At 42.1% G+C, this 27,121-nt stretch overlaps 1 protein-coding gene across 7 annotated transcripts in view; it reads left to right on the plus strand.

Moving 5' to 3' along the window:
* Positions 1–5,020: 5,020 nt before the first annotated feature.
* The window catches only part of RALGAPA2 (Ral GTPase activating protein catalytic subunit alpha 2), a 322,744-nt gene continuing 300,643 nt past the window's right edge, over positions 5,021–27,121 (plus strand). For all 7 annotated transcript variants that reach the window (XR_013398579.1, XR_013398580.1, XM_015149541.3 and 4 more), the window contains 1 exon segment: positions 5,021–5,284. Coding sequence is in view for 5 of the 7 variants with exons in the window: in XM_015149541.3 (XP_015005027.1) it covers positions 5,179–5,284 (106 nt within the window). In the remaining 2 variants the exon portion in view is untranslated.

Consider the following 27,121-nt stretch of genomic DNA (forward strand, 5'->3'; position numbering starts at 1 on the left):
GCCAAAGTGCTGGGGTTACAGGCATGGGCCACTGCATCCAGCCAATATCTGTATAGAAAAGAACATATGCCTTCTTTTTATTCATTCATTTCATTCATGTATGACCTTGACACATGTGTTTTTTGTTTTTTTTTTTTTTTAGACGGAGTCTCGCTTCCTTGCCAGACTAGAGTGCAGTGGTGCCATCTTGGTTCACTGCAACCTCTGACTTCCTGGTTCAAATGATTCTCCTGCCTCAGCCTCCCCGGTAGCTGGGATTACAGGCATGCACCACCACACCCAACTAATTTTTGTATTTGTAGTAGAGACAGGGTTTCACCATGTTGCCCAGCATAGTCTCAATCTCCTGACATCGTGATCCACCTGCCTTGGCCTCCCAAAGTGCTGGGATTACAGGTGTGAGCCACCACGCCCGGCCAACACGTGTGTATTTTTAAATTGTGAGTTCAAATAGATATTTGAAGTAAAATCTAGTATTACAGAGTTTTCACATTTTCTTTGATGTGATATTTTTGCATCTCCTTTCTCTTACTCTGAAAATCTTGGTTCCTAATAGTAATTATTAATTCTTTGCAGATCTTTTTGCCCTTAGAATATATCCCTCTAAGGAGGCACAATCAGAATACTGTTTTCAAAAATCTCTTGAAATAATTATTTTCTCTATATAGTTATGCTACCAATTACATATATAGTTGAGTTTATTTTTTCATTTATTTTTGATTTTCAGGTTTGTCTTTTTCTATTTTAATTTTTGAATATGTAAAACATTTATATGGTTCAAAAGTGAAAAAAATATATAAAAAGGTATACTCAGAGGGGACCCTTTTTCATTCCTTTCCACCTCATCCTCCATCCCACTTAGGTAGGAATTAATGTTAGCTTTTTATTTATCCTTCCAGTGTTTCTTTTTGAAAAAAAATAGTTTTAATATTCTGCTCCTTTTATATTTAACAATGTATCCGGAAAATTGTGTCAAATCAGTACACAGGAAATGTTCTCATTATTTTTAAACAGCTGCATAGTACTCCATAGTGCTACACTGTGTGGATGAACTGGATTAAATTAGCCACTTATAGAAGTATGTGTATATAAGCACCTTGTTAGACAATCACAGGGTTCTCTCTGGCATCTGGTAGTTCTTGTTTTCTAGGGTGGCTGCAACAGATTACCAAAAATGGGGTGGCTTAAAAACAACAGAAATTTATTTTCTCACAGTTCTGGAATCCTGAAGTCTGAAATCAAGGTGTTGGGCTTCCTCTGGAAGACTCCGGGGGGAATCCTTTCTTGCCTTTTTCAGTTTCTCTTGGCTATAGGGGTCTTTTTGTTTGTGGATCCATAACCTCAATCTCTACCTTGGTCTTCATGTGGCCTTCTCCTTTGTTTCTATGTTTTCACTTCTTTTGTTTCTTATAAGGACATTTGTCATTGGGTTTAGGGTCTACCCAGATAACCGAGGATCTTATTATATCTGCAAAGATCCTTTTACCAATTAAAGTCTCAGTCACAGTTTTCAGGGATTAGGACATAGACATATCTTTTTTGGGGGAAGGGTGGGCACTGTTCCGCCCACTACATTGGCTATTGTAAATAGTACTGAAAGGAATACACTTCCACGCATGGTTTTATATTTATTTCTCCATAGAGTTATGCTACCAATTACATATATTGTTAGGTTTATTTTTTCCGTTTATTTTTTATTTTCAGGCTTGTCTTTTTCTGTGTCAATTTTTGAATATGTAAAACATTTATATGGCTCAAAAGTGAAAAAAATATAAAAAGGTATACTCAGAGAGGATACTGAGTCCTTTCCACCTCTTCCTCCATCCCACTTAGGTAGGCATTAATGTTAGGGTTTTTTTTTTAAATCCTTCCAGTGTTATATATTATAATATCTGCAGGGTAGATTCTTAGAAGTCAAAATTCTGGCTGGGTATGGTGGTTCACCCTTGTAATCCCAGCATTTTGGGAGGCTGAGGCCCGTGGATCACTTGAGGTCAGGCGTTCAAGAACAGCCTGGCCAACATGGTGAAACCCTGTCTCTACTAAAAGTACAAAAATTAGCCAGTCATGGTGGCGCGTGCCTGCAATCCCAGCTACTCAGGAGGCTGAGGCAGGAGAATCGCTTGAACCTGGGAGGCAGAAGTTGCAGAGAGCTAAAATCACACCACTGCACTCCAGCCTGGGGGACAGAGCAAGACTGTCAAAAGGAAAAGGAAAAAAAAAAAAAAAAAACCTTGGGAGGCCAAAGCCTACGGATCACCTGAGGTCAGGTGTTCAAGACCAGCCTGGCCAATATGACAAAACCCCGTCTCCACTAAAAATACAAAAAAATTAGCCAGTTGTGTTTGTGCATGCCTGTAATCCCAGTTACTTGGGAGACCGAGGCAGGAGAATTGCTTGAACCTGGCGAGATAGCGCCACTGCACTCCAGCCTGGGCGACAGAGCCAGACTTCATCTCAAAAAAAAAAAAAAACCAAAAAAAAAAAAAAAACAAATTGAAATTCTGGGTCAAAAGGCAAATATTTATTTTTGCCAAATTTCCTTCCACAGGAGTTGTAGCATCTAACATTTCTACCAGCTATGTTTTCTATAGCTTTACCAGCAGACCAGAGTGTGTTATCACACCTTGTCTCTGTGGATGTTTTTTGTTTGTTTGTTTGTTCTAATTCAAATGGTATTTCAGAGCAGTTTTAATTTGCATTACAAGTTTTGAACTTTTGATCTCATTATTCTTATTTGCTGATTACTGTAGGACATTTATTCAACAACACTTAATGTCTGCATAACACTTGGCACTCTATAACTCCAGGGATAAAGAATTCAGTACAAAGCAAGTGAAGCCCTCAAAGGTTCACAGCCCAGCAGGAATGAATTTAGAAAGAACAACAGAAAGTAAGAAGAGCCATATGGTATGTGCATGTGGATGAAAAAGTACCAAGATAATAATACTATATGTTTCTTCCTTTTTAAGAGAAGATTTGGAGTTCTACAGTTTCATTACTGGGTAAAGGCTAGATATGATGGTTGAGATGAATCTATATGCACAGATGCCTGTTTCTGGCATTACCAAGCTGGACAGTATCACATGTTCACTGTACACTGTCATTTATTCCCACAGGTATCTAATCACTCAGCCTCCTCAACTGGATTGGAAGCATTGGAGGTCAGGAAGATGCACCTTATACATCTTTTATCTCCAAGGTTTAGAATTATGCCTTACACATTGGAGGTGCTGAATAAACGTTTGATGATGATGGCAGCTTGCTTTGCAATAAAAAAAAAAATAGAATTTCCTAAGACAAGCATATTCTATTTTTTCAGTCAGTGTAAGGAAAGGTATCTTCTCCTAATGGAATTGGGCAATGAACATTGTGATTTGCTATGCATAATCAGATACAAGCTCAACTGCTGTAACAAAGATTCTCAAAATGTCTTGACTTAAGACAAGACATTATTTTGCTCTCTTATAGCACTTTTGGAGGTTTGTGGTCCTGATGTGTGTTGTCATCTGGGGACTCAGGCGGGTAGGGCCACTCTGCCATCATCTTGAATGTGGGGCTTTCATCTCTGGGTCTGAGAGTGATCCATGCTATTGGGTTTATCAGTAGCCTGTTCTTTTTTATTGCTGAATGTGTTCATACAAAGGAATATTACATAAGTCTAAAAATAGAGAGAGGCTCTAAAACTGTGAGTTTGTTTTTTTTTTTTCTTTTTGCCTGCCTGGTTGAAATATGTAGGACTATTTTAGCTTTTTATTATATTTCATTTAATGAACTTTTATTGAGTGACCCTACAGGCCAAATACTGTGCTCAGGAATGGGGATACAAAGGTGTGTAAATCCTTGTCTCTTCCCTTAAGTTATAGTTCAGCTAGAGGAGGAAAAGACAGTTGTGTTGTCCCAATTTGGATGGAAACTACGTGATTCTACCTTAAGTACTTGCTGAAAAAGCTGAAAGGATGTCAAAACCTGCAGGATCCGGATGCCACTATACAATCCTACAGTGTAAGAAATCTCCTGACCATCTTCCAGCTCAAAGTCTTGCCCCAGGGAATAGGCGCCTGGCTTTAAAAAGTATACAGGCCTGAGTCAGATCCCTCAGGGTCTATTTCTGGTTCTGCTACTGGATCGCCATGTGGCTTGCACAACACAGAGAACACACCCTTCCTACAAACAGGCAAGATCCCAAGGAGCCCCCTGAGCGAGCGACCTCCATACCCCAAGTGAGGCTGGGTTCCAGGAACCAAGGGGCCGGCTGAACTCCTCACCGGGGCACGCTCTTCCTTAGAGCCAAAGCCACTCATCTTAGTGTGAAATTAGAGCTGCGATTTCGGCACGGTCAGAGGGGCTTCGACTCGTTCCCTGGTGTGAATCCAGAAGCTAAACCTAAAAATAGTTTGCATTTGAAAAGCCTTGACACTTTTCTCACTGAGATGTGTGTGTGTGTGTGTGTGTGTGTGTGTGTGTGTGTGTGTGTGTGTGTAGTTCACGTTGCACTAGAGGAAAATGGGGTGCGCGCGCAGGAGATAGAGTGACGCTACGGACGATCTAGGCTGCCGGGGCAGAGGGCGGGCAGGGGCCACCCTGCCCTTCTGCGACCCTGGAAAGGAGGTCGCAGCGCGTCGCCTGCTGGAGAACTTCATTTCCCAGGAGCAATTGCGGCCCGCGGCAGGGCGGGGCGACGTGCCCAATGCCAGCCCATTGACTCCCATCGTGCCGAAGGCCGCCAGCCTGATTGGAGGACTGTCTCGCGGTGCATCTCGGGATTTGTAGTACAACGTGTGCGTGAGAGGAACTCCTTTGTGATTCGAAGCGCCTCCTCCGCGCTCTGAGCGCGTCCCCTCTAAGTTTTGGCGCGGACGGGCTAGTGTCCCGCGAGGAGAGTCGGGCTGTGTGCGCGTGCGTAGCGCCCGAGGGGCCGGGAGGCACCACCCGCGGGGCGGGGCTTTCGGTCCCGCATCGACACCGCCTTCCTGCCCCGCCCCTCGCCGTGACCGGCCCGCCCCTCCTTCCTGGAGCCACAGCTGAGGCAGCGGCGGTGGCAGCAGCGGCGGCAGCAGCCGGGCTGGGGGCGGCGAGTGGCCCGCGCGACACGCGCCGGCCTCGACCCTATGCTTTGATTCGCGTGGCGCAGGCGCCTACTGCCCCGCCGGCGGGGCCCGGGCTTCCTGCCGCGGGATGTTCTCCCGAAGGAGCCACGGGGATGTGAAGAAGTCCACCCAGAAGGTGCTGGACCCGAAGAAGGACGTGCTGACCCGCCTGAAGCACCTGCGGGCGCTGCTGGGTGAGGCGCGCGCCGGGCGCGGGGGTCGGGGCACCGGGGTAGGGGCACCTGCTGGGAGGGCGCCCCTCTGGGCAGGGGTCGGTGGCTGGGAGGCTGGGGAGGGGGATAGGTGGGCGTCCGACCCCTTTCCCTGGATCTGGGCTTGGACCCCCGGGGCTTTGTTTCCGGAAAGCCGCAGCCTGGCCCTCGGGCGCTGCTCCAGTCGCCCTCGAGTTAAACTTAGCCTAGATTCTCGCCGGGCGCCTGCGCTCCCGGAGAACCTGGAGGCCGGGCACAGAGGTACCTGTCCCCTCTCCTCCCAGCAAGTGAACTGGATCCCAAGTGGTCATCACGCACACACATTGAACTGTCACCTCCCCCTTTCATTTTTAAAATTTTATTTTTGAGTCTGAGACTCTAAGTAGACCGAGACCCCAAGTGAACCCAGCACAGACCTAATTGGGCTCTCATCTCTGTCATCCTCCTTTTAAATTTTATTTTTACTTTTGAGTGTGAGACCCCAAATAGACTGAGATTCCAAGTGATCCCAGCGCAGATTTATCATCTGTTTTCCCATGCTGCTTTTTAAATTTAATTTTTATTTTGGGTTTGGCTGCTTCAGTTTCTTTGCGTCGTTGGAGTGAAGGGGCCTTCTCTTCCTGCTTGGAGAGAGGGGTGGTTTTCTCCTTTATTATCAGCGTGACAGTGATGGTGTCTGCCACCTTCTGGTTTATGGCCTGCCGGGTGGAGGTTCTGAGGAGCTCAGGTGGGCTTGGAGTTGACCTGTAATGAAGCTCACCCCTGTGGGTGTGAGGTGTCCACAAGGCCTCCTGTCACCTGCTGCATGTGATCTGAAGCTGGTTCGCCTAGGCTATGTTTTGTTTTCTGTATTTTTTGCCTCCTAAGTCTTTTCTTTAGGATGAAAATACCTTTGCTGTCTCTAGACACACTTACTTGCCTGTGTATTTGGTGGCGAAGGAAAGAACACCTTATGTTTCTTCTAGGTGTCTTTTAGTCCTAAAATTCACAAAACTTGCCTAGTGCTAATGTGTCTGTCACTTGAAAGAATATTGCATAAAATGATTTAACATGTGAGGATTTTAAATAAAGATCTTATTCATGAGATCAGAGGTTGCTGATTATTTCTATTTATATTCTACCTCTGAGGGGGAAAAGAACCCAAGCCAAACCAAACCACACCTGATTTGGCCAAGTGAAGTAATTCACAGTCCCACATTCCTTGAGGTTACACTGACTTGTTCAGTTTGAAATGAAATGTAAATTAGTTACTGTTACAGGGATTCGTTTTCAAGACTTTTGAGAGTGAAGTGTGGTGTTCTTGATAAACTGAATTTTCTACTTCCTGTAGATACCATGCACTCACAGGTTGCACAATACACAGGTTGCATTGTGTGGAGTTCCTAGTAGTGACTGATTAACACCTACTGCAGGGACATTTTTGATAAAGGAGAGTTGAGCTGTGTTTTAAAGCACTTGATACTTCGAGCCTTTTTCTGTGCTTTAGCATTTACACTTTTGTTCTGTCCAGGTCTGCAAGATTAAGTTGGCTACATTTTATAAAGGCAGAATCAAGTAAACCTAGATCAGGTTATTTCTTAGCACACAGTACATTGTTCCTATTCTGAGAAAGTTGTTTCTTTTCAAGTTTGTGGAATTGTAGTTTCACTCTAAGGTGTAGTTTCTTGTTTTAGGGAACTTTCTTTTATCATTTCACGAAACTCATCATGACCTCAGTTTTGTAACATGGAGAAGTTCTTTTATATTTCCTTAGGTGTATGATTTTTGTTGATATACTTACGGGAGGAGTGGCCCAGTTTGCTTTGTTTATTACTGTGATCTTTGTAGGGACTAGATTTTTGTAAAATGTGTCTGAGGAGTTCTAGTCATAATATTTAATGTAAACTTTCACTTGCTCCTGTGATTTATTCAAGACTTCAGAAATAGTACATTAATGCACTAGTTCCTACCTAATCCCAATATTCTATTTGGTTGCTACTCAAAAAAAAGTCTGCTTAGAAAACAAAGGCCTCTTGAACTAAAAGTTAGGAATTAAGCCAAGATCAAGGAAACTATTTGAAGGAAATGAATAGTAATTACTATTGTATTTTTGTGTGTGTATTTATATAACACTTTTGCTTTTCATATATTTTATCTTGAAGTGATAATAGTGATTTTTTTTTTAAGTATACAAAGATTATGCCACTGACTTGGGTATTTGCAGCCTGTCCCTGCTGCCTGCAGCTTCATGACTCGAGCTAGTTACGTAGCCTGTCTTTGAACCTTGGTTTCTTTACTCTGTAAAATGGGCATGGTAATGTTTGCCTTTTCAAGGATGATTGTGAGTATGATGAATAAATGACTTCAGCTTGAAGCAGGCCTTTAACAGTTTCCTTTCCCAACATATCTCCCACCATTAATAGGATTGGACAAGTATTTTGATAGCTAATTTTTCTCGGTCTTTCTTATTTTTGATACTAGTGATGAATTTGTTCTCTTTCCTAAAAAGTAGTCTGTATTTAAAACAACCGGGTGAGAAACATAAAATTAGTTGTGGAAGTAGAGTATTTCTTAGTGTCATGGTAATAACTCCAATTTGGATGTAGATACTTTGGCTTGGCTATGTATTATAGACTGGTCTGGTATGATTAACTTTATTTTACAGAGGGGTAAACTGAGGCACAGGCCGGTTTGACACATGGTGTCAAGACATGGAGCAGATTTTACTTATGTTAGAGGAAGAACAAAGAGCAGTTAGGTCCTGTGACTTCCAGTTCTCCCTACACTGTTGACAAAACAAAAACCACAAGACCCTCTGTATTACTATATTGCTCCAGCAAAGATTCCCTGTCTTTTTTTTTTTTTTTTTTAACAGGGTCTTGCTCTGTTGTCCAGGCTGGGGTACAGTAGTTTGACCTTGGCTCAACTACTACAGCCTCGGCCTCCCTGGCTCAAGTAATCTCCCACCTCAGCCCCCGGAGTAGCTGGGACTACAGGCATGCACCACTACACTAGGCTCATTTTTTTTCTTTTTTTGAAATGGAGTCTCACTCTGTCACCCAGGCTGGAGTGCAGTGGTGCCATCTTGGCTCACTGCAACCTCCGCCTCCTGGGTTCAAGTGATTCTCATGCCTCAGCCTCCTGAGTAGCTGGGATTACAGGTGTGTACCACTGGGCCTGGCTAATTTTTATGTTTTTAGTAGAGAGAGGGTTTCACCGTGTTGGCCAGGCTGGTCTTGAACTCCTGGCTTCAGGTGATCTGCCCAACTCGGCCTCCCAAAGTGCTGGGATTACAGGTGTGAGCCGCCACGCCTGGCCAGATTTTTATATTTTTTGTAGAGACGGGGTTTTGCCATGTTGCTCAGGCTGGTCTTGAACTCATAGACTCAAACAATCCTCCCACTTCAGCCTCCCAAAGTGCTGGGCTTACAGGCATGAGCCACCATGCCTAGCCAGATAGTGTGTCTAATTAAAAGTTGAGTGTTTACGATGAGTCCCAAATTAGGATATAGAAATGGCATTGATATAGTGAGAAGAACAGATACAAAATAATAGTAAATTTATGGTGTGTTATGTAATTAGATGGTCGGGTATATGGTAGAATCCATTATAGGATTTCAGAGAACAAAAGAGATAATTAAGAATGTCACAAAAATAAGGGCATCTTTAAGGAGGTTTGTAGTCATCTGTTCTCACGCTGCTAATAAAGACATACCCGAGACTGGGTAATTTATAAAGGAAAAAGGTTTAACTGACTCACAGTTGCATATGCCTCAGGAGGCCTCACAATCATGGCAGAAGGTGAATGAGAAGCAAAGTCATGTCTTCCTTGGTGGCAGGCAAGAGAGCTTGTGCAGGGGAGCTCCCGTTTATAAAACCATCAGATCTTGTGAGATTTATTCACTACCCTGAGAACAGCATGGGGAAAGCCACCCTCATGACTGAGTTATCTCCAGCCGGCCCAGCCCTCGACATATGGGGATTATTACAATTCCAGGTGAGATTTGGATGAGGACACAGCCAAATCATATCAACGTTTTACTCATGCTGGGCTCCAAAGAATGGTTAGACTAGTTCTGTCCAATAGAAATATAATGTGAGCCATATGTGCAATTTTAATCTTTTTTAGTGACCACATGTTAAAAAGTAAAAAGAATCAGATGAAATTAATTTTAATGGTGCATTTTATTTAAGTCCATGTTTCTAACATGTATTATATCTGCAGGTAATCAATATAAAATGCTATCAGTATTTTTTACATCTTTTTTTCATACGAAGTTTTTGGAATTCATTGTATATTGTATATTTACAGCACATATCGGTTCACACTAGCTGTGTTTCAGGTGCTCATTAGTCATATGTCACTAGTGGCTGCACACTGGACAGAGCAAGGTTAGAATTTGGGAAAGTAGAGGGGAGGGGCAATTCCCACCAAGGGAAGATGGAAGGGCTGGTGGCGGAAGTAATGTGGCAGTGATATAGGAGGGTAAGGAAACCAGCCTGACTTTCACTGCGTCCAGTGGGGCAGTAGCGAGGTGTGGTGTTGGGCACTGAGGACCTTTGCCCAGAGGATGTCCACAGTGTCCTGCATAGGCCAGGGGTAGAGTAGGGTCCTAGGGAATGAGTGGAACAGTAGCCTGACAAGCAGAAGCTGAGGCTGGCTGGGGGATCATAAGCCAGACTCAGGTCAAATTGTGACCTAGGTTTGGACCAGAGTAGAGAACCGTCTCTCACAAATGCTGTATATACAAACAGAGCAAAACACAGCATTGCCATATAGTTCGTTTTGTGCATATGTCGCTCTAGGTAGGAACAAATTGACATACAGTTTTAAATGTCTTTTATTTTATCATTAGCATTTTTCATGTTTTGTTCCTCTCATTTTTAAGTACAACTGTTTGTTAAGACCGTGTCCCATAATTTAGCCTACGATTTCCTGGATTGTTAAATTGTGTTCTTTTCTCTCCTTCCTTCTTTCCTTTTTTTCTTCCTTCCCTTTTCCTGATATAAACAATACTTCAGTAAACATCTTGAGGAGCAGCTTTTTCTATATTTCATTAGAATAGATTTTATTGAAGTAAGATTGCTGGGTTTGAACATTTGATGATGATTCACAGTGCTTTACTAAGTGTTGCTCCATTGGCCCTGCTAGCAGCAAGGATTGAGGCTGCCATTTTCACCGTAGTCTGACTACCAATAAATACCTTTCTATAATTTGATAATTGGTGGTAGGTATTTGGGATAATAGGAGTGTCATCTACAGAGTGAGAACAATTGGGAAGGGATCCTGGGCAAGGATGGGAAAGATGAGTTTGGTGTTCTACATTTTGAGTTTAAGAAAAGGCAAGATCCAAGTGGCGTATCTGAGGGGTGTGGGACATGGGATCTGGACCTTAATGAAATGATAGAATGCTATCATATGTTTAGTTTTATTGGTTATTATCATCATGACCTCATTGAATCTTTTTGCAACTGTAACAAAGGAAGTGTTCCTCTCCCCAGCTGAGGAAACTGAAGCTCAGTGAGAATAGCTACTTGTCTGCTAGCAAGCAGGAAAGCTGAGACTCATCTGATTATGAAGGTCATGTTATGCTTCTGCTAGTTATCTGATTCAAAAGGAAATTTACATATCAGAAAATAAATTTATCCAGTAGAATGAATGATAACATAGAAACAAAACCCCAGCAATTTTTGCATGCCTCCCAAAAATGTTGCTGTGATGTTGGCTTCTTTCTTTCTGGTCAATTTTTCTGCATTTTTCTAGGGAGACTTAGGATTATCGTATTTGATTGGAGCATGGGCAGACGATAAACAGTCTCCTCCAGTGTTTTAGTGTTCATTGCCTTCCCTGTAACCTTGGCAGGCCTAGCAGGTGATAAATATTTGCCTGGACATTAATGCCACGTGGACATTCTACAACTAGAACAAAGCTGGGAGGTGTAATTTCAGACTCTTCAGGCAGTCTTAGTATGGTCTATCTCATTTGACCTTGTTTGGTACAAAGTGATTTTGTCATAATGCTTCCTTTGCTATTTTTTCATCAATTACATTTATAACCTCTGGAATGTAAATGGAACTTTGGACACATATATGTAGCACAAATACGCCATCCCTCCCTCTAAGGCTTGAGGTTGTCTAGACTTCTGATGTGAGAAAAGTGAACATAGGGTAAATGTCCGAGCTCAGATGTTTTGTTTAAGATACTAAAAAAGTTTGGCTTCCATCTTTTACTCTGAGAAGGGAGATAATTGGTAGGTCTAGAATATTTTGCTGTAAACTTTTATAATTTGGATTTTTATTTTGGAAGTACTTTATTTGTGGACAGGCATAATACTTTTACTAGGTGTTTAGAGTACTGATCTTTGGTTACCAAACTGAGTATCAAGATAGAACTACAAAGAATTTTTTTATTTAGAAAAAAACTTGGCCGGGCGCGGTGGCTCACGCCTATAATCTCAACACTTTAGGAGGCTGAGGTGGGCAGATCACGAGGTCAGGAGTTCAAGACCAGCCTGGCCAGCATGGTGAAACACCGTCTCTACCAAAAATACAAAAATTAGCCAGGCGTGGCTGCTTGGGAGACTGAGGCAGGAGAATTGCTTGAACCTGGGAGGTGGAGGTTGCGGTGAGCAGAGATCGCACCACTGCACTCCAGCCTGGGCAACAGAGTAAGACTCTCAAAAAGAAACGCAAAATCACAACAAAAAAAACCTTGACTTTCAAAATAGCAAATTGTTTCAATTTGAATTTTTAAAAATTTAAAAAAGAAGGCATATAAATTATTGTTCTGTAAAATTAAGAATAATATAATGTGTTAAACAATTATCTTGTCCTTGAATTTAAAAAAAATCAAGCTGGGTGCTATTGCTCATGCCTGTAATACCAACACCTTGCGAGGGTTAAGTGAGAAGATCAGCCCAGAAGTTCAGTACCAGCCTGGGCAATATAGTGAGACCCCTTCTCTACAAACCGATGAAGAAATTAGCTGGGTATGCTTGCATGTGCTGTGGCCCCAGCTCCTCGGGAGGCTGAGGCTGGAGGATCACTTGGGCCCAGGAGGTCAAGGCTACAGTGAACCTTGATTGTGCCACTGCACTCCAGCTTAGGTGACAGAGCAAGACCCTGTATCAACAACAACAAAAATCAAGTCACAAGCATTGTTTTAAAGAGTGTGTGAGTGCGTATGTGTTTGCCTGCGTGTCTGACATAAGTAAGTCTGTGTTTAGATGTTAATAAGGCACAAGCCCAGGATTTATGGTTTGGTAGGAGAAATAGCCATGTAAACAATGAAATTTACCACGAGGGTTCTGAGTGGCACTGAGGAGTGTGGTGGAACCATAGAGGTGGGCACAGGTGCAGAGGAGGAACAGCAGCAAGACCTCCTGGAGACACCAGCCAGTGCTTCTTTAGGGAGGTTAGGTCTGAAGTAGGTTTTGAATAATGGATAAAGGATTTTACCAGGGGGACAAGTTGGGGATGAGGGTACTATAGAGAGAGGAACGTGTGCAAAGGTAATGGTGTGTAGCACCATGGAGTTAAGTGCACAGTGTTTTAACTTATGGTGTAGGTAGATGTTGGGACTCCAGTGAAGAGTTTTAAGCAGAAGAGGAGCCAAATCCTGTCTCTTCCCATTTAGTGTCTGAGAATCCCATTCTGCTCTGAGATTTGAAACATAGATGCTGGGAGAGAGAGAGCTCCCTTCCTTTGGATTGCAAGCCCTGAAGGTATAGTCTGTGCTGCTGGCATTTGTTTTTCCCACCATGTGGGGAGCACGTGCCTTAAATTGAATTCCACACTCACAGGGAATGACAATAGAGAGGTGGAGAGTGAGAGGAAGCCCCTGAGTCCTGAGTTTGGCCGTGTCTTTGCCAGGTCCATCCTGAGCTGCTCAGTTGCAGGAACTGGTAACATGTTAACTAGCTTGAGTCATGTTTCTGGGTCTTGCATTTGAAAGAACACCTAACATGGAGGTGTTTGTGTGTATGGAGATTTGACTTTTATATTTTTTTAGAACTGGAGGAATTTGAGTTTATATAGAAGTAACTAATAAAGAGCGAAATTGAAGAAACGGGGGATAATAATGCAGAATGGTGTCATCTGCAGTGAGATTGAGAGCCTGGGGTGAGAGATCAGGCTTAACAAGAGGGACACCTCTTCTTCTAAGGCCACTTGAAGGAAGCAGGAATGGGGTGCTGGGTGATGGGGACAGGGAGGGAGTTCTCACATCATGGCTTCTGTCCCCTCTGTGAAGGTAACAGGTGAAGTCATTTGCTGAGCCAGTTTTCTCACTTGTGGTGATAGGAACTTAAATACGTCTTGCTCCCTCTTCTGTGCCACATAACCTCTTAAAAAAAGGACATCTGTTATCTGGAAGGCTTTGTTTTTTTTCCTTAGGGAGTGACTGAAAAATGCATTTAACGTTTATGTTAAATATTCACTAAGAAGGCGGAAAATCTATATAGAATGAGGCCAGTTTAAGTAGCACAGATGTGGTATGCCCTTCCACTCAATGACCATGTGCCCCAGAGTGGACCTAAGGTGGGACATGGGCACCCACCGTGTTGCCGATAGTCTTCTTTCCTTTGTGCCTTTCACTGTGAGAGCATCCCCCTGCTGGGTATGACTCTGGAGTTAAAGGATCATTTTAATTTTTTCTACTTTTGCCTTTCTTATGACTTAACCGCATGTAAAATGTAACTCCGTTGATATCTCAAATTCATGTACCAGTTTACACTTTTGCAAAATGTCTTCTCATATTCTTATTTAATCAAATTACTACCTTAAGCAATCAGTTCATATTAATTATAAAAGAAATTTATTAAATATCTATTTGTGAATGTATTTTAGGTGGTCTTCAATACAGGTTATTTTACATAGTTAAAGCCTCCTGAATGTGTCAATACAAATAGCATTTTCCGGTGAGAGGATCCAGAATCCACTAACAAAATCTAGCAATTGAGAATTTGATAAAGTAAAAATAGGAATTTTAGAGAGATTATGTCATTTAAAGGATTTACCATATAGATTCTTAGTAGATTGTTTCTGAGTTCATTCTGAATCCTCAATTCAGGGTTTTAGCCTTAATTTTCAGAAAAGTGATGTTTCATAACCATTTTATGTCTTTTATATTGTTTTAGAACTGAAACCACAGCTATTTTAAAAGTAGTTGTAATCTTTTTTTTTTTTTTTTTGGGGACGGAGTCTCCCTTTGTCACGCAGGCTGGAGTTCAGTGGTGCAATCTCGGCTCACTGCAACCTCTGCCTCCTGGGTTGAAGCGATTCTCATGCCTCAGCCACCTGAGTAGCTGGGATCACAGGGTTGCTCTACCATGCCTGGCTAATTTTTGTGTTTTTAGTAGCAACAAGGTTTTGCCATGTTGGCTAAGCTGGTCTTGAAATCCTCGCCTCCAGTGATTAGTCCACCTCGGCCTCCCAAAGTGCTGGGATTACAGGCGTGAGCCACTGCCCCTGGACAAAGTAGTAATCAAATTTTGGTATTATAATTATGGTTAAGTTAAAAAAATCCCTTTTGATAAAGTTCAGGAGCCCATGGATATTGTGTTTGATTTCAAGTGATGACACATATTCATTGAACCTTAGCCATGCCTGAAAGTACAAGCATGGTACTTGTGACATTGCTTGTGCCTGACTATGACAGCCATAAGAATGTGCTGCTTCTCCTGCTGTGGGGAGCATGATTGACTGATGCCCCCAGCTGCTGCTCCCTGAATCTACCAATTTTGAGCCAAAGCTTAGTTTCCCTTGGGAAGCTCTTAGCCCATTACTGAGCACTGCAGGAGTATTAATGCTACCTATTCCTGCACACTTCAGATGCCTCTGAAGGGCCCCTTTGGCTTGAGGACTTCCTGTTGGCCTAAGACCTTCTCAGAACTGTGTTGACGTCTGACACTCTTCCTACTCAACCTTCCTTCATTCCCCACTCCCCTTCCCAGGGGTCAGACCTGCATCATAGTCTAAATCCTCTCCCTGCCTTCACCAGCTCCTTCTCATTTATCCTCCATGGGCATTTTCCCCAATAAATCTCTCGCATGTCTAACCCCGTCTTGGCCTCTACTTCTCAGAGAACCCAAACTAATCTACCATCCATTTCCTGGAAGCCGTTGTCCATCCTGCCATCTACAGTTTTTCCAGGAGATAGTGCCAACACTTTATATCTTCCATGTGGGCTTTCTTCATCCTCTTGCCCTGAATGTATCTCTTCTCAGAATTCCCACAGCACTTTGTACCTTTTGTTTGGTATTAATGGCCTTTGACTTTGCACCATGCTTATTTTCATATTTATTTATTAATTTTTTTGAGATGGAGTCTTGCAGCCCAGGCTAGAGTGCAGTGGTGTGATCTTGGCTCACTGCAACCTCCGCCTCCTGGGTTCAAGTGATTCTCCTGCCTCAGCCTCCTGAGTAGCTGGGATTACAGGCAACTGCCACCGTGCCTGGCTAATTTTTGTATTTTTAGTAGAGACGGGGTTTCATCATCTTGGCCAAGCTGGTCTTGAACTCCTAACCCTGTGATCCATCCACCTCAGCCTCCCAAAGTGCTGGGATTACAGGCGTGAGCCACTGCGCCTGGCCGCACCATGCTTATTTATTTATTTATTTATTTATTTATTGAGACAAAGTCTTGCTCTGTCGCCCAGGCCGGAGTGCAGTGGCACGGTCTCCACTCACTGCAACCTTCACCTCCCCTGGTCAAGCAAGTCTTCTGCTGCACCCTCCCCAGTAGCTGGGATTACAGGCATGTGCCACCACGCCCAGCTAATTTTTTTGTATTACTAGTAGGGATGGGGTTTCACCATGTTGGCCAGGCTGTTCTTGAACTCCAGACCTTGCGATCTGCCTGCCTTGGCCTCCGAGAGGGCTGGGATTACAGGCGTGAGCCACTGTGCCTGGCCCATACCATGTTTATTTGTGTTCACGCCTTATACGTGTTCTTTCCCACTAAATTATAAGTACATAGAGAACCTGAGCAGCTTCTTTTTCATCTTGATTTCTCTTGATAGCTTACTCCTCTATTTGGAATAATAATAATTAATATTTATTTAGTACTTTTTATGTGCTGAACAGTGCCATAAATATTTCTACATTTATTAATGCATTTAATCTGCCCAAATGAGATAGGGAATATCATTATCCCTGTTTTACAGTTGAGATACAGACAGGTTAAGAACCTTGTTCAAGGTTACACATCCAGTTAGTGGCAGAATCAGGATTTGAACCCAGGGAGCTGGCTCAAGTTCCTTTATTCACTTAGCAGTTATATGTCCAACACAAACTATGTGCCAGACATTGTGCATAGCACTAGGCATACCAGAGCTTGCAATCTTAGTTTAGAATAAGTAACTTTTTTTAAAAAAAACCACCAACCAAAAATGTGATTTCTGAATAGCTGGATCTAAGTCTACTGGGGAGCAGAGCTGGTCCATCATGGCTTAAATAATTCCTGAAAGCCTTCCTGCCCCAAAGATTGTTTTCATCAGTCAGAAGTTTCCAACATTAAATTAATGATTCAAGATCATGAATTAAGAGTGGTGGTTTCTCCCAAATGAATTCTCTAATCTCCTTTGTTTACACACATCCATTATCAGACCAATCTCTTGGATTCTAAGGGGAATAGATGTAAGAAAGGGCTATTTCCGTGGACCAAAGGGAGAGAGATTGGTGTTTGTAAACCTTGATGAGGGTTGGGGGAAAGAGGGGCAGCAATGCTGGAGAGCTGTTGGCAAGGGCAGGCTTAGGCAAATTCCCCAGATATTCCTTCATGGGAACAAAATTAGAGAGATATTATTGTAAAGTTTTAAATTTATAAAAACCAAAACTGAATCACATTCCCCCCAGTCAAAGACCTGTTACAGCTAGTGAGGAAATTGTTTTTTTACATTTCAACTTTTATTTTTGGTACAGGGGGTACATGTGCAAGTTTGTTACATGGGTATGTTGTATGATGCTGAGGTTTGGGGTGTGGATCCCGTCATCCACATAGTGAGCATAGTGCCAAATAGGTTTTTTTAAACTCATACCCCACTCCCTCTGTCCCCACTCTAGGTAGTGTTCAGTGTATCTTGTTGCCATGTTTATGTCCCCTTGTGCTCAGTGTTTAGCTCTCACTTACAAGTGAGAACATGTAATATTTGGTTTTCAGTTCCTGTATTAATTCGCTTAGGTTTATGGCCTCCAGCTGCATTCATGTTGCTGTAGAAGACATGATTTCATTCTTTTTTATGGCTGTGTAGTATTCCATGGTGTATATGTACCACATTTTCTTTATCCAGTCCACCACTAATGGGCACTTGGGTTGATTCCATGTTTTTCTGTTGTGAATAGCATGGCGATGAACATATGAGTGCATGTGTTTTTTTGGTAGAATGATTTATTTTTTCCTTTGGGTATATACCCAGTAATGGAATTGCTGGGTCAAATGGTAACTCTCTTTTAAGTTCTTTGGGAAATTCAAAACTGCTTTCCACAGTGGCTGAGCTAATTTACATTCCCACCAACAGTGTGTAAGTGTTCCGTTTTCTCCACAGCCTCAGCAGCATCGGCCATTTTTTTTAACTATTTAATAACCATTCTGACTGGTATGAGATGGTATCTCATTGTGGTTTTGATTTGCATTTCTTTGATGATTCGTGATGATGAGCATTTTTTTATATGTTTGTTGGCTGCTTGTATGTCTTCTTTTGTGACATATCTGTTCATGTCTTTGCCCATTTTTTAAATGGGGTTATTTGGGAAAAATTTTTAAATGAAATCTTTGATAGTATTTTCAAAACTGCATGGAAGAGAGGGGAACTGAAGACATACGCTGCTTCTTTACAACTTCTGTTAGGGATCACCGTGTTTTATTTCTGTCTGGTCATAGTCCTGGCGTAAACAGTGGACTCTCTCTATTCCATGGACTCTATAGAATCTAAGAAGATGAGGATGCATGTGGCCAGTTAGGCTTGATGTGGTATAGCTTATGCTGAACTCCTGGAGTGGAAGTAAAATATCCTCTAGTCTTCCTCAACATGTGTCTGTGTCTTTGTCTGTGTGTGTCATATTGCAGATATTTGTCTTGGAAAGAATTGTTCCTTTTCTCTTTTCCTGCTCCCAAAATAAATAAATATAGAAACAGACACATCACCTTTAACTGAAGTAAAAAGTAAATAATGAACTGGAAAAATATTTGAAAGTTATAAGAGGAGAAATAGTTACATACATAATACATAAAAAACTACGTGTAATTAACAAGAAAAATTGTAGTAAATAAATGTTCAAAATGTATGTATATGTAAATTGCAAATGGACAAATGCTAAGACCCATAAGAATGTTTTCAGTGTTTGTTCCTCACTAGTAATCTAAATATATAAACTTAGAGATTAAAATGTATTTATCCATTATATTAGCAAATTTGCTGTTTTCTTTTTTTCTCTGATGATAGTATACGGTGTGAGCTGTCTCCACTTTTGATAGGACTGTAACTTGGAACAATCTTTCTGAAAAGTCGTTTGTTAATACAGATCAATGGTCTTTAAAATGTATATCCCATTTAACCCAATTTCCTCTTTTGCAAAAGCCTATTCTACCATCAAGAAGTGCTTTGCAGCATTGTTTGAATGTTAATTTTTTTTATTGAGTTGAAATTCACATAACATAAAATTAATCATTTTAGACCAGACATGGTGGCTCACACCTGTAATCCCAGCACTTTGGGAAGCTGAGGTGGGCAGATCACCTGAAGTCAGGAGTTCGAGGCCAGCCTCACCAACATAGTAAAACTAAAAATACAAAATACTCTACTAAGAATACAAAAATAAGCTGGGTGTGGTGGTGGGTGCCTGTAATCCCAGCTACTTGGGAGGCTGAGGCAGGAGAATCACTTGAACCCAGGATACAGAGGTTGCAGTGAGCTGAGGTTGTGCCACTGCACTCCAGTCTGGGCGACAGAGCAAGACTCCATCTCAGAAAAACAAAAAACAAAAAAAACAAAACTGAAAACCAAAAACCTTGAACCCAGGAGGTGGAGGATGTAGTGAGCCGAGATTGAGCCGCTGCACTCTGGCCTGGGCGACAGAGTGAGACTCTGTCTCAAAAAAAAAAAAAAAAAAAAAACCACAAAAAAAACCACTCTTTTAAAAGTAAACAATTCAGTGGTGCTTAGTACATTAACAGCATTTTGCAACTGCTACCTCTATTATATTCTTCCAAAACATTTTCATCACCCCTGGAAAACTAACCATTAAGCATTCACTCCTTATTCCCTCCTTTCCCCAGCTCTTGACAGCTACCTGTATGTATATGTTTAACCAGACTAGGTATTTTTTTTTCTTTTCTTAATTATTCTGCTCCACTAGAAGGGTAGTATATATTGAGTATATTTGTATTTGTAATACTTAGGACTTTAGGTTGCAAGTGGCAGAAACCCATCTTGAACTAACTTAAGCCAAAGAGGGATTTAATGACATACGTAACTAAACAGTCTAAGGGAACGTTTGGCATTCGAGATGACTGTCCACAGGGTTGTGGTCAGGATACTTACTCAGTCTCATATCCACTCTGTCTTTTCCCACCTCCCCACTTGGTGGAAAATAGTCTCTACCTTTGGTTCTGTGTTTTTGTTTTCTGTGCTTCTGCTTCATTCTCAGGCCAACTCTGCCAGATACAGGTGTGATGGTCCCTAGCATTGCCAGCCTGACATGTCCTGGCAGCTAGTGACCCTTGAGAGGAGTGTGGCCACTCCCCTAGGGCCCGTACCCATTCCTGTACCAATCACTGGGTGAGGGAGATGGGGTACGGTGATTGGCCAGCCTGGATCCCGTGTCCTGTTCCTAGAGATGGAGTACTGTGATTGGCTAGCCTGGATCACTTGTCCTGTTCCTAGAGATGGAATCTCATTCTGGCTCCTGTATTTCCGAGAAAGTAGGGGAATAGAGGAAAGGCATTCTGGCACATTCCCTCCCAGAACAGAACTGCTTGTAGCTCTGCCCATGCCCATTTATACCATAAGAGGTTCATTGACTTTTGTGCTAATAATCATATATCATTGAGCAAAGCTTAGATGACATTCTGTAAATTCTATTTAAGATTATGGGAGTCATATTTGAGGATTATTTTTCTGTTTTTTTAATTTAAAAAAATTTTTTTGAGATAGGGGTTTCTCTCTGTCACAAAAAAATTTTTTTTGAGATAGGGGTCTCTCTCTGTTACCCAGGCTGGAGTGCAGTGGTATGATCACAGCTCACTGCAGCCTTGATCTCCCAGGCTTAAGTGAGAGGATTATTTTTCTAGTTTGATGGGAGTAAAGGGTTGCCCTTTTAACAAATGGGATTGACTACTCTTTAGGTCTATGTAGCTTGGACTATTTCTACTGTTTTTAAAGTCATTCCACATATAGTGACTGAGTGCCTGCTATTTGCAGATGAAGCCCTAGCGCTCATGGGACTTTCATTCTATTAGGGTAGATGGACAAATAACAGGCCGGGTGCAGTGGCTCATGCCTGTAATCCTAGTACTTTGTGAGATCCAGGCAGGTGGATTGCTTGAGGCCAGGAGTTCAAGACCAACCTGGCCAACATAGTGAGACTCCATCTCTGAAAAACAAGAACAAAAAAACCAAATAACAAATATATGATACAATTTCAGGTAATGATGATAGAAAAATTCTGCTTGATAAAGGTACCTGTATGCTTATTTAGATATTGGGGTGAGGGAAGGCCTCTCTGAAGAGAGCTTTGGACTGAGACCTGGGTTAAGCAAAGGAGCAGCTTTGTGATTATTTTTGGGGAATAGTGTTCTAAGCAGAGGGAACAGTAAGTACTAGGCTCTGAGTCATAAATAGACTGGAAATCTCATGGAAGTCAATAGGGGTGGAGGGGTGGAGGATAGAAGGAGCCAGGAAAGGAGCAGGGGTGGGAGAGGGGAGATAGGGGTAAGATGGCGTGGGACTTTGGCATCCCAGTAAGGACTTGGGATGTTACTCTAAGTAAGATAAGATGGGGCACTCCAGTGGGGCTAAGAGCAGAGGATTGATCTGAGCTGACCTTTAGGTCTCAAGGAATCAATGTGGTTCCCTCATAGAGACTATACTTGCTTGGTTAGCTTACCAGAGATTGGTTTTCTGACCACAAGCTTTGTAACAAAGCTTTCTTTGGCTTACTTTATAAAAGGTCAGATCTTTTGCCCAAAAACTGACCAGTGACTGGAGGCAGACAAGGGAAGAGGGAAGAGAAAGAAAAGCAGTGCCAGAGAAGAGAAATGAGTGGCTGCGGAAGCTGTAGCAAGCATAGGTGTTAAGGATGATGGGGACAGACAGCCTGTGTCCCTCCTTACTGCAGCAGCGAGTAGTGATGAGAAGACAGGATGGAAACACTTTGTGGCCAGTGGGTTGGCAAAGCTGGAGTATAGTGGGCCATGTAATGGGCCCACACAGTGGCCTGAGCTTGTAGCAATATGGAGACGGGCTTGCTGTTATCCCCAACTCTACTGACAGGCAGAGAACAGGCACATTAAAAAGTGCTCCTGCTGCTGACAAAAACATGGAGATCTGTCAGTGACTGGAAAAGAATGAGACCAGAAAAATGTTGATGGGTCAGTACACCAACAATTTAATATGAATGGTTGCAAAAGGCAGCAAACACTGCAGATTGGCTCCACATCAGATATCCACCTAAATTAGGACCCCAGTTGTGCTTTGTGTTGGTCTTTTCTCAATGGAAAGACCTGAGGGAATCTTGATCTTTGGCTCTGTTAATTGCAAACACGTAATTCTGTGAACCAGTGTTGCTAACTGAACCTTATGTCTTATTCAGAAAGTTGGCTATGGTGTTTCAAAATATGACAGTATTAGGTTAGCTACATACAGGAGGAGAATCATTTGTATTCTTCCAGAGACATCATTTCTGAGCATAAACCATCTCTTTAGCACTTTTATAGTGTGCTATGAAGAAGCTTCTGTTCTGTCAGTTGACAGTCAGTCAGCATCAGGTTTAAGCACAACGAGGAGAGGTTGACTCACATGGACTAAGGCTTCCAGGTCTTAGGAATAGGTCTCATTGTGACTGGAAATTTCATCACTTCTTTGCATTCAAAAGTGTCAAACATTTGCTCTTGCCTACTCAGTGCTAGCTGCTGAATGGCTGGACAGAGAAATGTCTTTCTGCCCAGTTCTATTATTTTTTATCCTTTTCAGTGAATGATGTCTAGAGAAACACAAAGGCAGCAAAGTTCCTCTAAATAACTAGGTCGTTCCAAAGCATTATGTACCAAGTATGTGCTGTTACAGAAGGAGTATAATTAAAAAATTGGACAGAGGAAATTTAAGTCATTTGCTATTTTTTACAACATTTTAGAATTGGTAAAGATACTCTTTTAGAAAAGTAAGACAGGTTTGGAGAAAAGTATGGCCTGGTGTTGTGATTGATGAGTTTTTTGTGGTAAATGTTCAGACTTTGAAAAAAATCCCTTTTTCGAACACCCTGGAAGTACCCTCCAAAACAGCTTTATAGTTTTTTTCTGGTTCTACAATTTTACATACTCATTGTAAGCATTTGGATAATATGAACATATGAAAAATAATTTAGGTATCAAGGGGTCCTCAAATTCTGCAGTCCTCTGCCGAGCATTACTGAAATCCCAGTGAATGTGCTTTCTAGGCTGGCACTTGCTTGGGTGCATTCCTTTCTCTCTCTCTTCCCTGCACCTGCCTCGCTTGCTGCCTCGGTTACACACACAAACACGGTTTTACATGAATAGTCATTCTGCATGGTCTAACACTATGTTTTTGACTTAAAGCCTTGGATATTTTTCCACATCAGTAAGTGAAGAATTACATAAGACTTAAATGGCTGTAGCATGTTCCACTGGACTCCTATAACAAAATTCCCTATCACCCATCCTTCAGGTCGTGAGTTTCAGGCCTTCACATGCTATTAGCAGATTGTGTGCCTGTGAGTGACTGCCCAGCGACCAGAAGGGCCTTCGGTTTTTTGTGTTAGGGACACAGCAGAGGTGACAATATTGGAGGCTGCTCACAAGTTGGGGATAATATGATGATTTCCTGGAGGTTAAGACGGTCCCTTGGGGAAAGCCACTTCAGTCTTTACTGAGTTAATTTCACAGAAATGCCACCCTTTTGAATTGTCTAGGAGGAAGGTCATTCCACTTGCAAACTGACTCTGGTGTACTTTTTAAACAAACCAACTTCTGGGTGTACTTTTGTATTTAGTAACTATTTAGTTCTGTGACTTGTGCCATATCTCTCCTGTGTTCTTTTTGTTTTACAACAAAATAAAACAAAATATATTTCCAGGCATGCTTCCCTTAACTTCCTCTCTCACTTTTTTTTTAAAGTTACAATATCTTTTTTGAAATTTTATTTTTCATTTTTTGAGACAAGGTCTAGCTCTGTTGCCCAGGCTGGAGTGCAGTGGCTCAATCATGGCTCACTGCAACCTCCACATCCCAGGCTCAAGCCATCCTCCCATCTTAGCCTCCCAAGTAGTTGGGACTACAGAAACACACCACCAAGTCCCGCTAATCTTTGTATTTTTTGTAGAGATGGGGTTTCACCATGTTACCTAGGCTGGTCTCGAACTCCTGGGCTCAAGTCATCTGCAGGCCTCGGCCTCCCGAAGTACTAGGATTACAGGTGTGACCCACCGTGCCCGGCCAACTTTCTATTAGTATTACACTTAGTTGGGTGAACAGTATGGGAGGCTGACTGCCTGGGTTCGAGTCCTGGCAGTGACCTACCCTTTCTAGTGGGGGTAAGAATGATACCCACCATCCTGTGGTTGTTAGAGGTTGAGTCAATGTATACAAAGCTGTTTTGTGAGCTGTTATTACTGCCAATCATATTTATTTGACATGATACATTATTGGACAGCTGTAAACACTCTCCTCATCACTTTCCTGCCTCGTTAGTTAGGGGGGGTAGAGGTGACTACAGTTCCTAGGCTGTAGTCATTTTATTTCTGTCTCCAACTTTTCCCCTCAGAGCGATTTTGATTATAATGTAGGCTAGCTCCAATACAGATCAAGAAAAGGAGATCCAAGTATGCATTGACTTTAAAATATCTGATGAAACTTGATTCCTAAAAGAGAGATAAATATATTAAAATGTAATATAACTCACATTTGATTTTGATATCAGTTTGTATAGTATGTTTTATTATATTGGTACTTGATATGTATTAAAAACAAAATTTTAGAATCCTGCATTTGAGAAATGTGTGTCAAAAATGTTGAGTAAAAATAGCTGTACTTTTAAAAAGGTTAACACTAAGTATTTGGACTGTATCTTTATACATAATTACTTTTACACAAGGACTGTCACTCCTGGTTAACCAAGTGTTACTATTTATCTGATTTCTAAGAATTTGATGTTGTACATCTGGTTACTTTATAGGAGTAAAGAAATGAAAACAATATGCCTTCAGAAATGAAGTAGGATTAGTATTATAATTTCTGTGATCTTTTCAGTTGACACTAGTGTTTGTTTCCTGTTGGAATTGGCAAATTTTATGTCAGCTGTCTGCCTACAAGGATATTTTTGGTTGGAGGTAACAAAAAACTCAAATATAAGCAAGTAATAAGAATTTCTTTCTCCTATAAAAAGAGGCCCCAAGGCAGGGAGCCCCCAGAATTAGCTAATTCATGGGTTTGGTGATGTTGACAGTCCAGATGCTTTCCACCTCTTGGCTTTGCCATCCTTAGTGTGGCCAGTTTGTCCTCAGGGTGGCAAAATGCCCACAGCCATTGCACTCTGACAGAATGATAGCCAAAGGCAGGAAAAAGGGGAACACTTATTCCTTAAAATCAATAAAGCTTGTCTCAGCTATCTTCATCAGACTTCTATTGTTTTGTATTGATCAGCATTGGGTCACAGGCTTGAGTCACTGGCAAGGGGCATGTTGCCACCATAACTGGCTCAGCAGTATCAGGTCCTCCCTCTGGGACTTGGAACAGGCCAGCTTCTGAGAGAGGCACTGCTTTGTGGAGGAGAAGATCCCTGAGCAAATGGAGGCTCTGTTAGGAAGAGGGAGGGTCTGTTGTGGGTGGTGGGTGAGGTGAAGGAGCTGGAGAGAAAGCAACAGTGTCTGCTCCAGGCTGCTCTCAGTTTTTAGTTTAAAATACTGTGGAGAATGCTTGTGGAAATAAATGCTCAGTTATGATAAATTTTTGAATATATATTTATGGATTTTTAAAAATATTTTAAACTAGTATAACTAGCATGTACAATATGGCTGTAATTGTATGTAAGAAACAAACCTGTCAGTGGAGCTAAAAGATGACTTTGTTTCATTTCCTATGGTCTTAGTCCCTTTGTGTTCCTATAAAGGAATACTGGGTAATTTATAAAGAAAAGAAGTTTATTTGACTCATGGTTTTGCAGGCTGTACAAGAAGCATGGCACCAGCATCTTCCTGTTTTGAGGGCCTTAGGAAGCTTCCATTCATGATAGAAGGCAAAGGGGAGTGAGCATCACATGATAAGAGAGAGGAGGTGGTGCCAGCCTCTTTGTAACAGTCAGTTTTCATGGGAACGAATGGAGAGGGAACTCACTCATTACTGTAAGGACAGCACCACGATGTTCATGTGGAATCCACCCCCATGATCCATATGTCTTCCACCAGGCCCCACCTCCAATACTGGGGATCAGATTTCAACATAAGATTTGGAGGGGACAAATATCCAAACTATATCACTTGCAATAGGAGAATATACACTTTAGGCCCCAACATATATCCGGAAGTTTTATGTCAGGCTTCTGGACTCTGCTTCCTTCTGATGGACCAGGCTAGTGGTGCTTGGGCACAGATTACATGTGTATCTGCTGTTGGCCCTGGAGAGAAGTGAAAATTGGCCATTGGATTAGCGGTGTGGAACTCCTTAGTGCAGTGTTGGGGAGTGGTGTCAAAGCCTGATTGGACTGGATGCTTTTGTTGAGTGGGTGATTTAAGGTGTTTGTTATACATCGTAAATTATGTATATACAAAACTTGTTTTTTTCACATGCATTAAATATTTAATACAAAATTTAAAAAAATCTTTTGTATCCAGTACATGGTCTGTGCTCTGATAAATACTTTCAATTGAATCAGGGTTGAAACTGAGACTGGGGTTTTATTACATGAATATGTTAGAGGGAGAAAGAGGCAGAGGGGTTGGAGGACAGTGAAAGGATTGATTAAAAAGAGGAGCTGTGGAAGCTAAATTGAGAAAGAAAGGAAGTGAGGACTTGAGGGGCATCAGAGATAGTGACAAGATGGTGGGGTTATTGGATTCAAGGACCCAGTAAGGTTGAAGAGTTGTTGGAATTAGGGTTCCAGAAGGAGTGGGCGGGAAGGATAAGAAATAGCGGGTGACGAGAGAGTAGATTGCTTGAAATTGAGGCTTGCAGGTGGGGAGATTGTAAGTAACCACCGGGTCTAGGATCTGGCTGTGGGTGTGGGCGGCAGAGGTAGGGAAGAGGACAACCTCATTAGAAATGAGGGAGTCAGGCATCATATATATAAATGTTGGAACCAGAGTGAAGACAGTGCTAGTAGTGTACTGAAAGACAGTTAGCCAGTCCCTGGGATCTTCGGGAGAGGGTCTTGGGAAGGGGAAAGATTGTGCAACTCCAGTCAGTGAAAGTTGGTACAGATGTAGTTGGAGGTAGATGGTGTGAGCAGCAGAGGAGCACTGTGTGTGTGAGGGGAAGGACCAGAATGGTCTGGAGACTGCAGTGGGAAGCAAGGGGGCCACCTGTCTCATCTTAGGCTTGGAGGTATGTGAGTGTAGGAGGAAGACAAAAGCCTTACCAGGCAGACCGCAAGGAACCAGTGTGCTGAGGGGACTT

The sequence above is a fragment of the Macaca mulatta genome, chromosome 10, assembly GCF_049350105.2.
Source record: "Macaca mulatta isolate MMU2019108-1 chromosome 10, T2T-MMU8v2.0, whole genome shotgun sequence".
Taxonomy (NCBI): Eukaryota; Metazoa; Chordata; class Mammalia; order Primates; family Cercopithecidae; genus Macaca; species Macaca mulatta.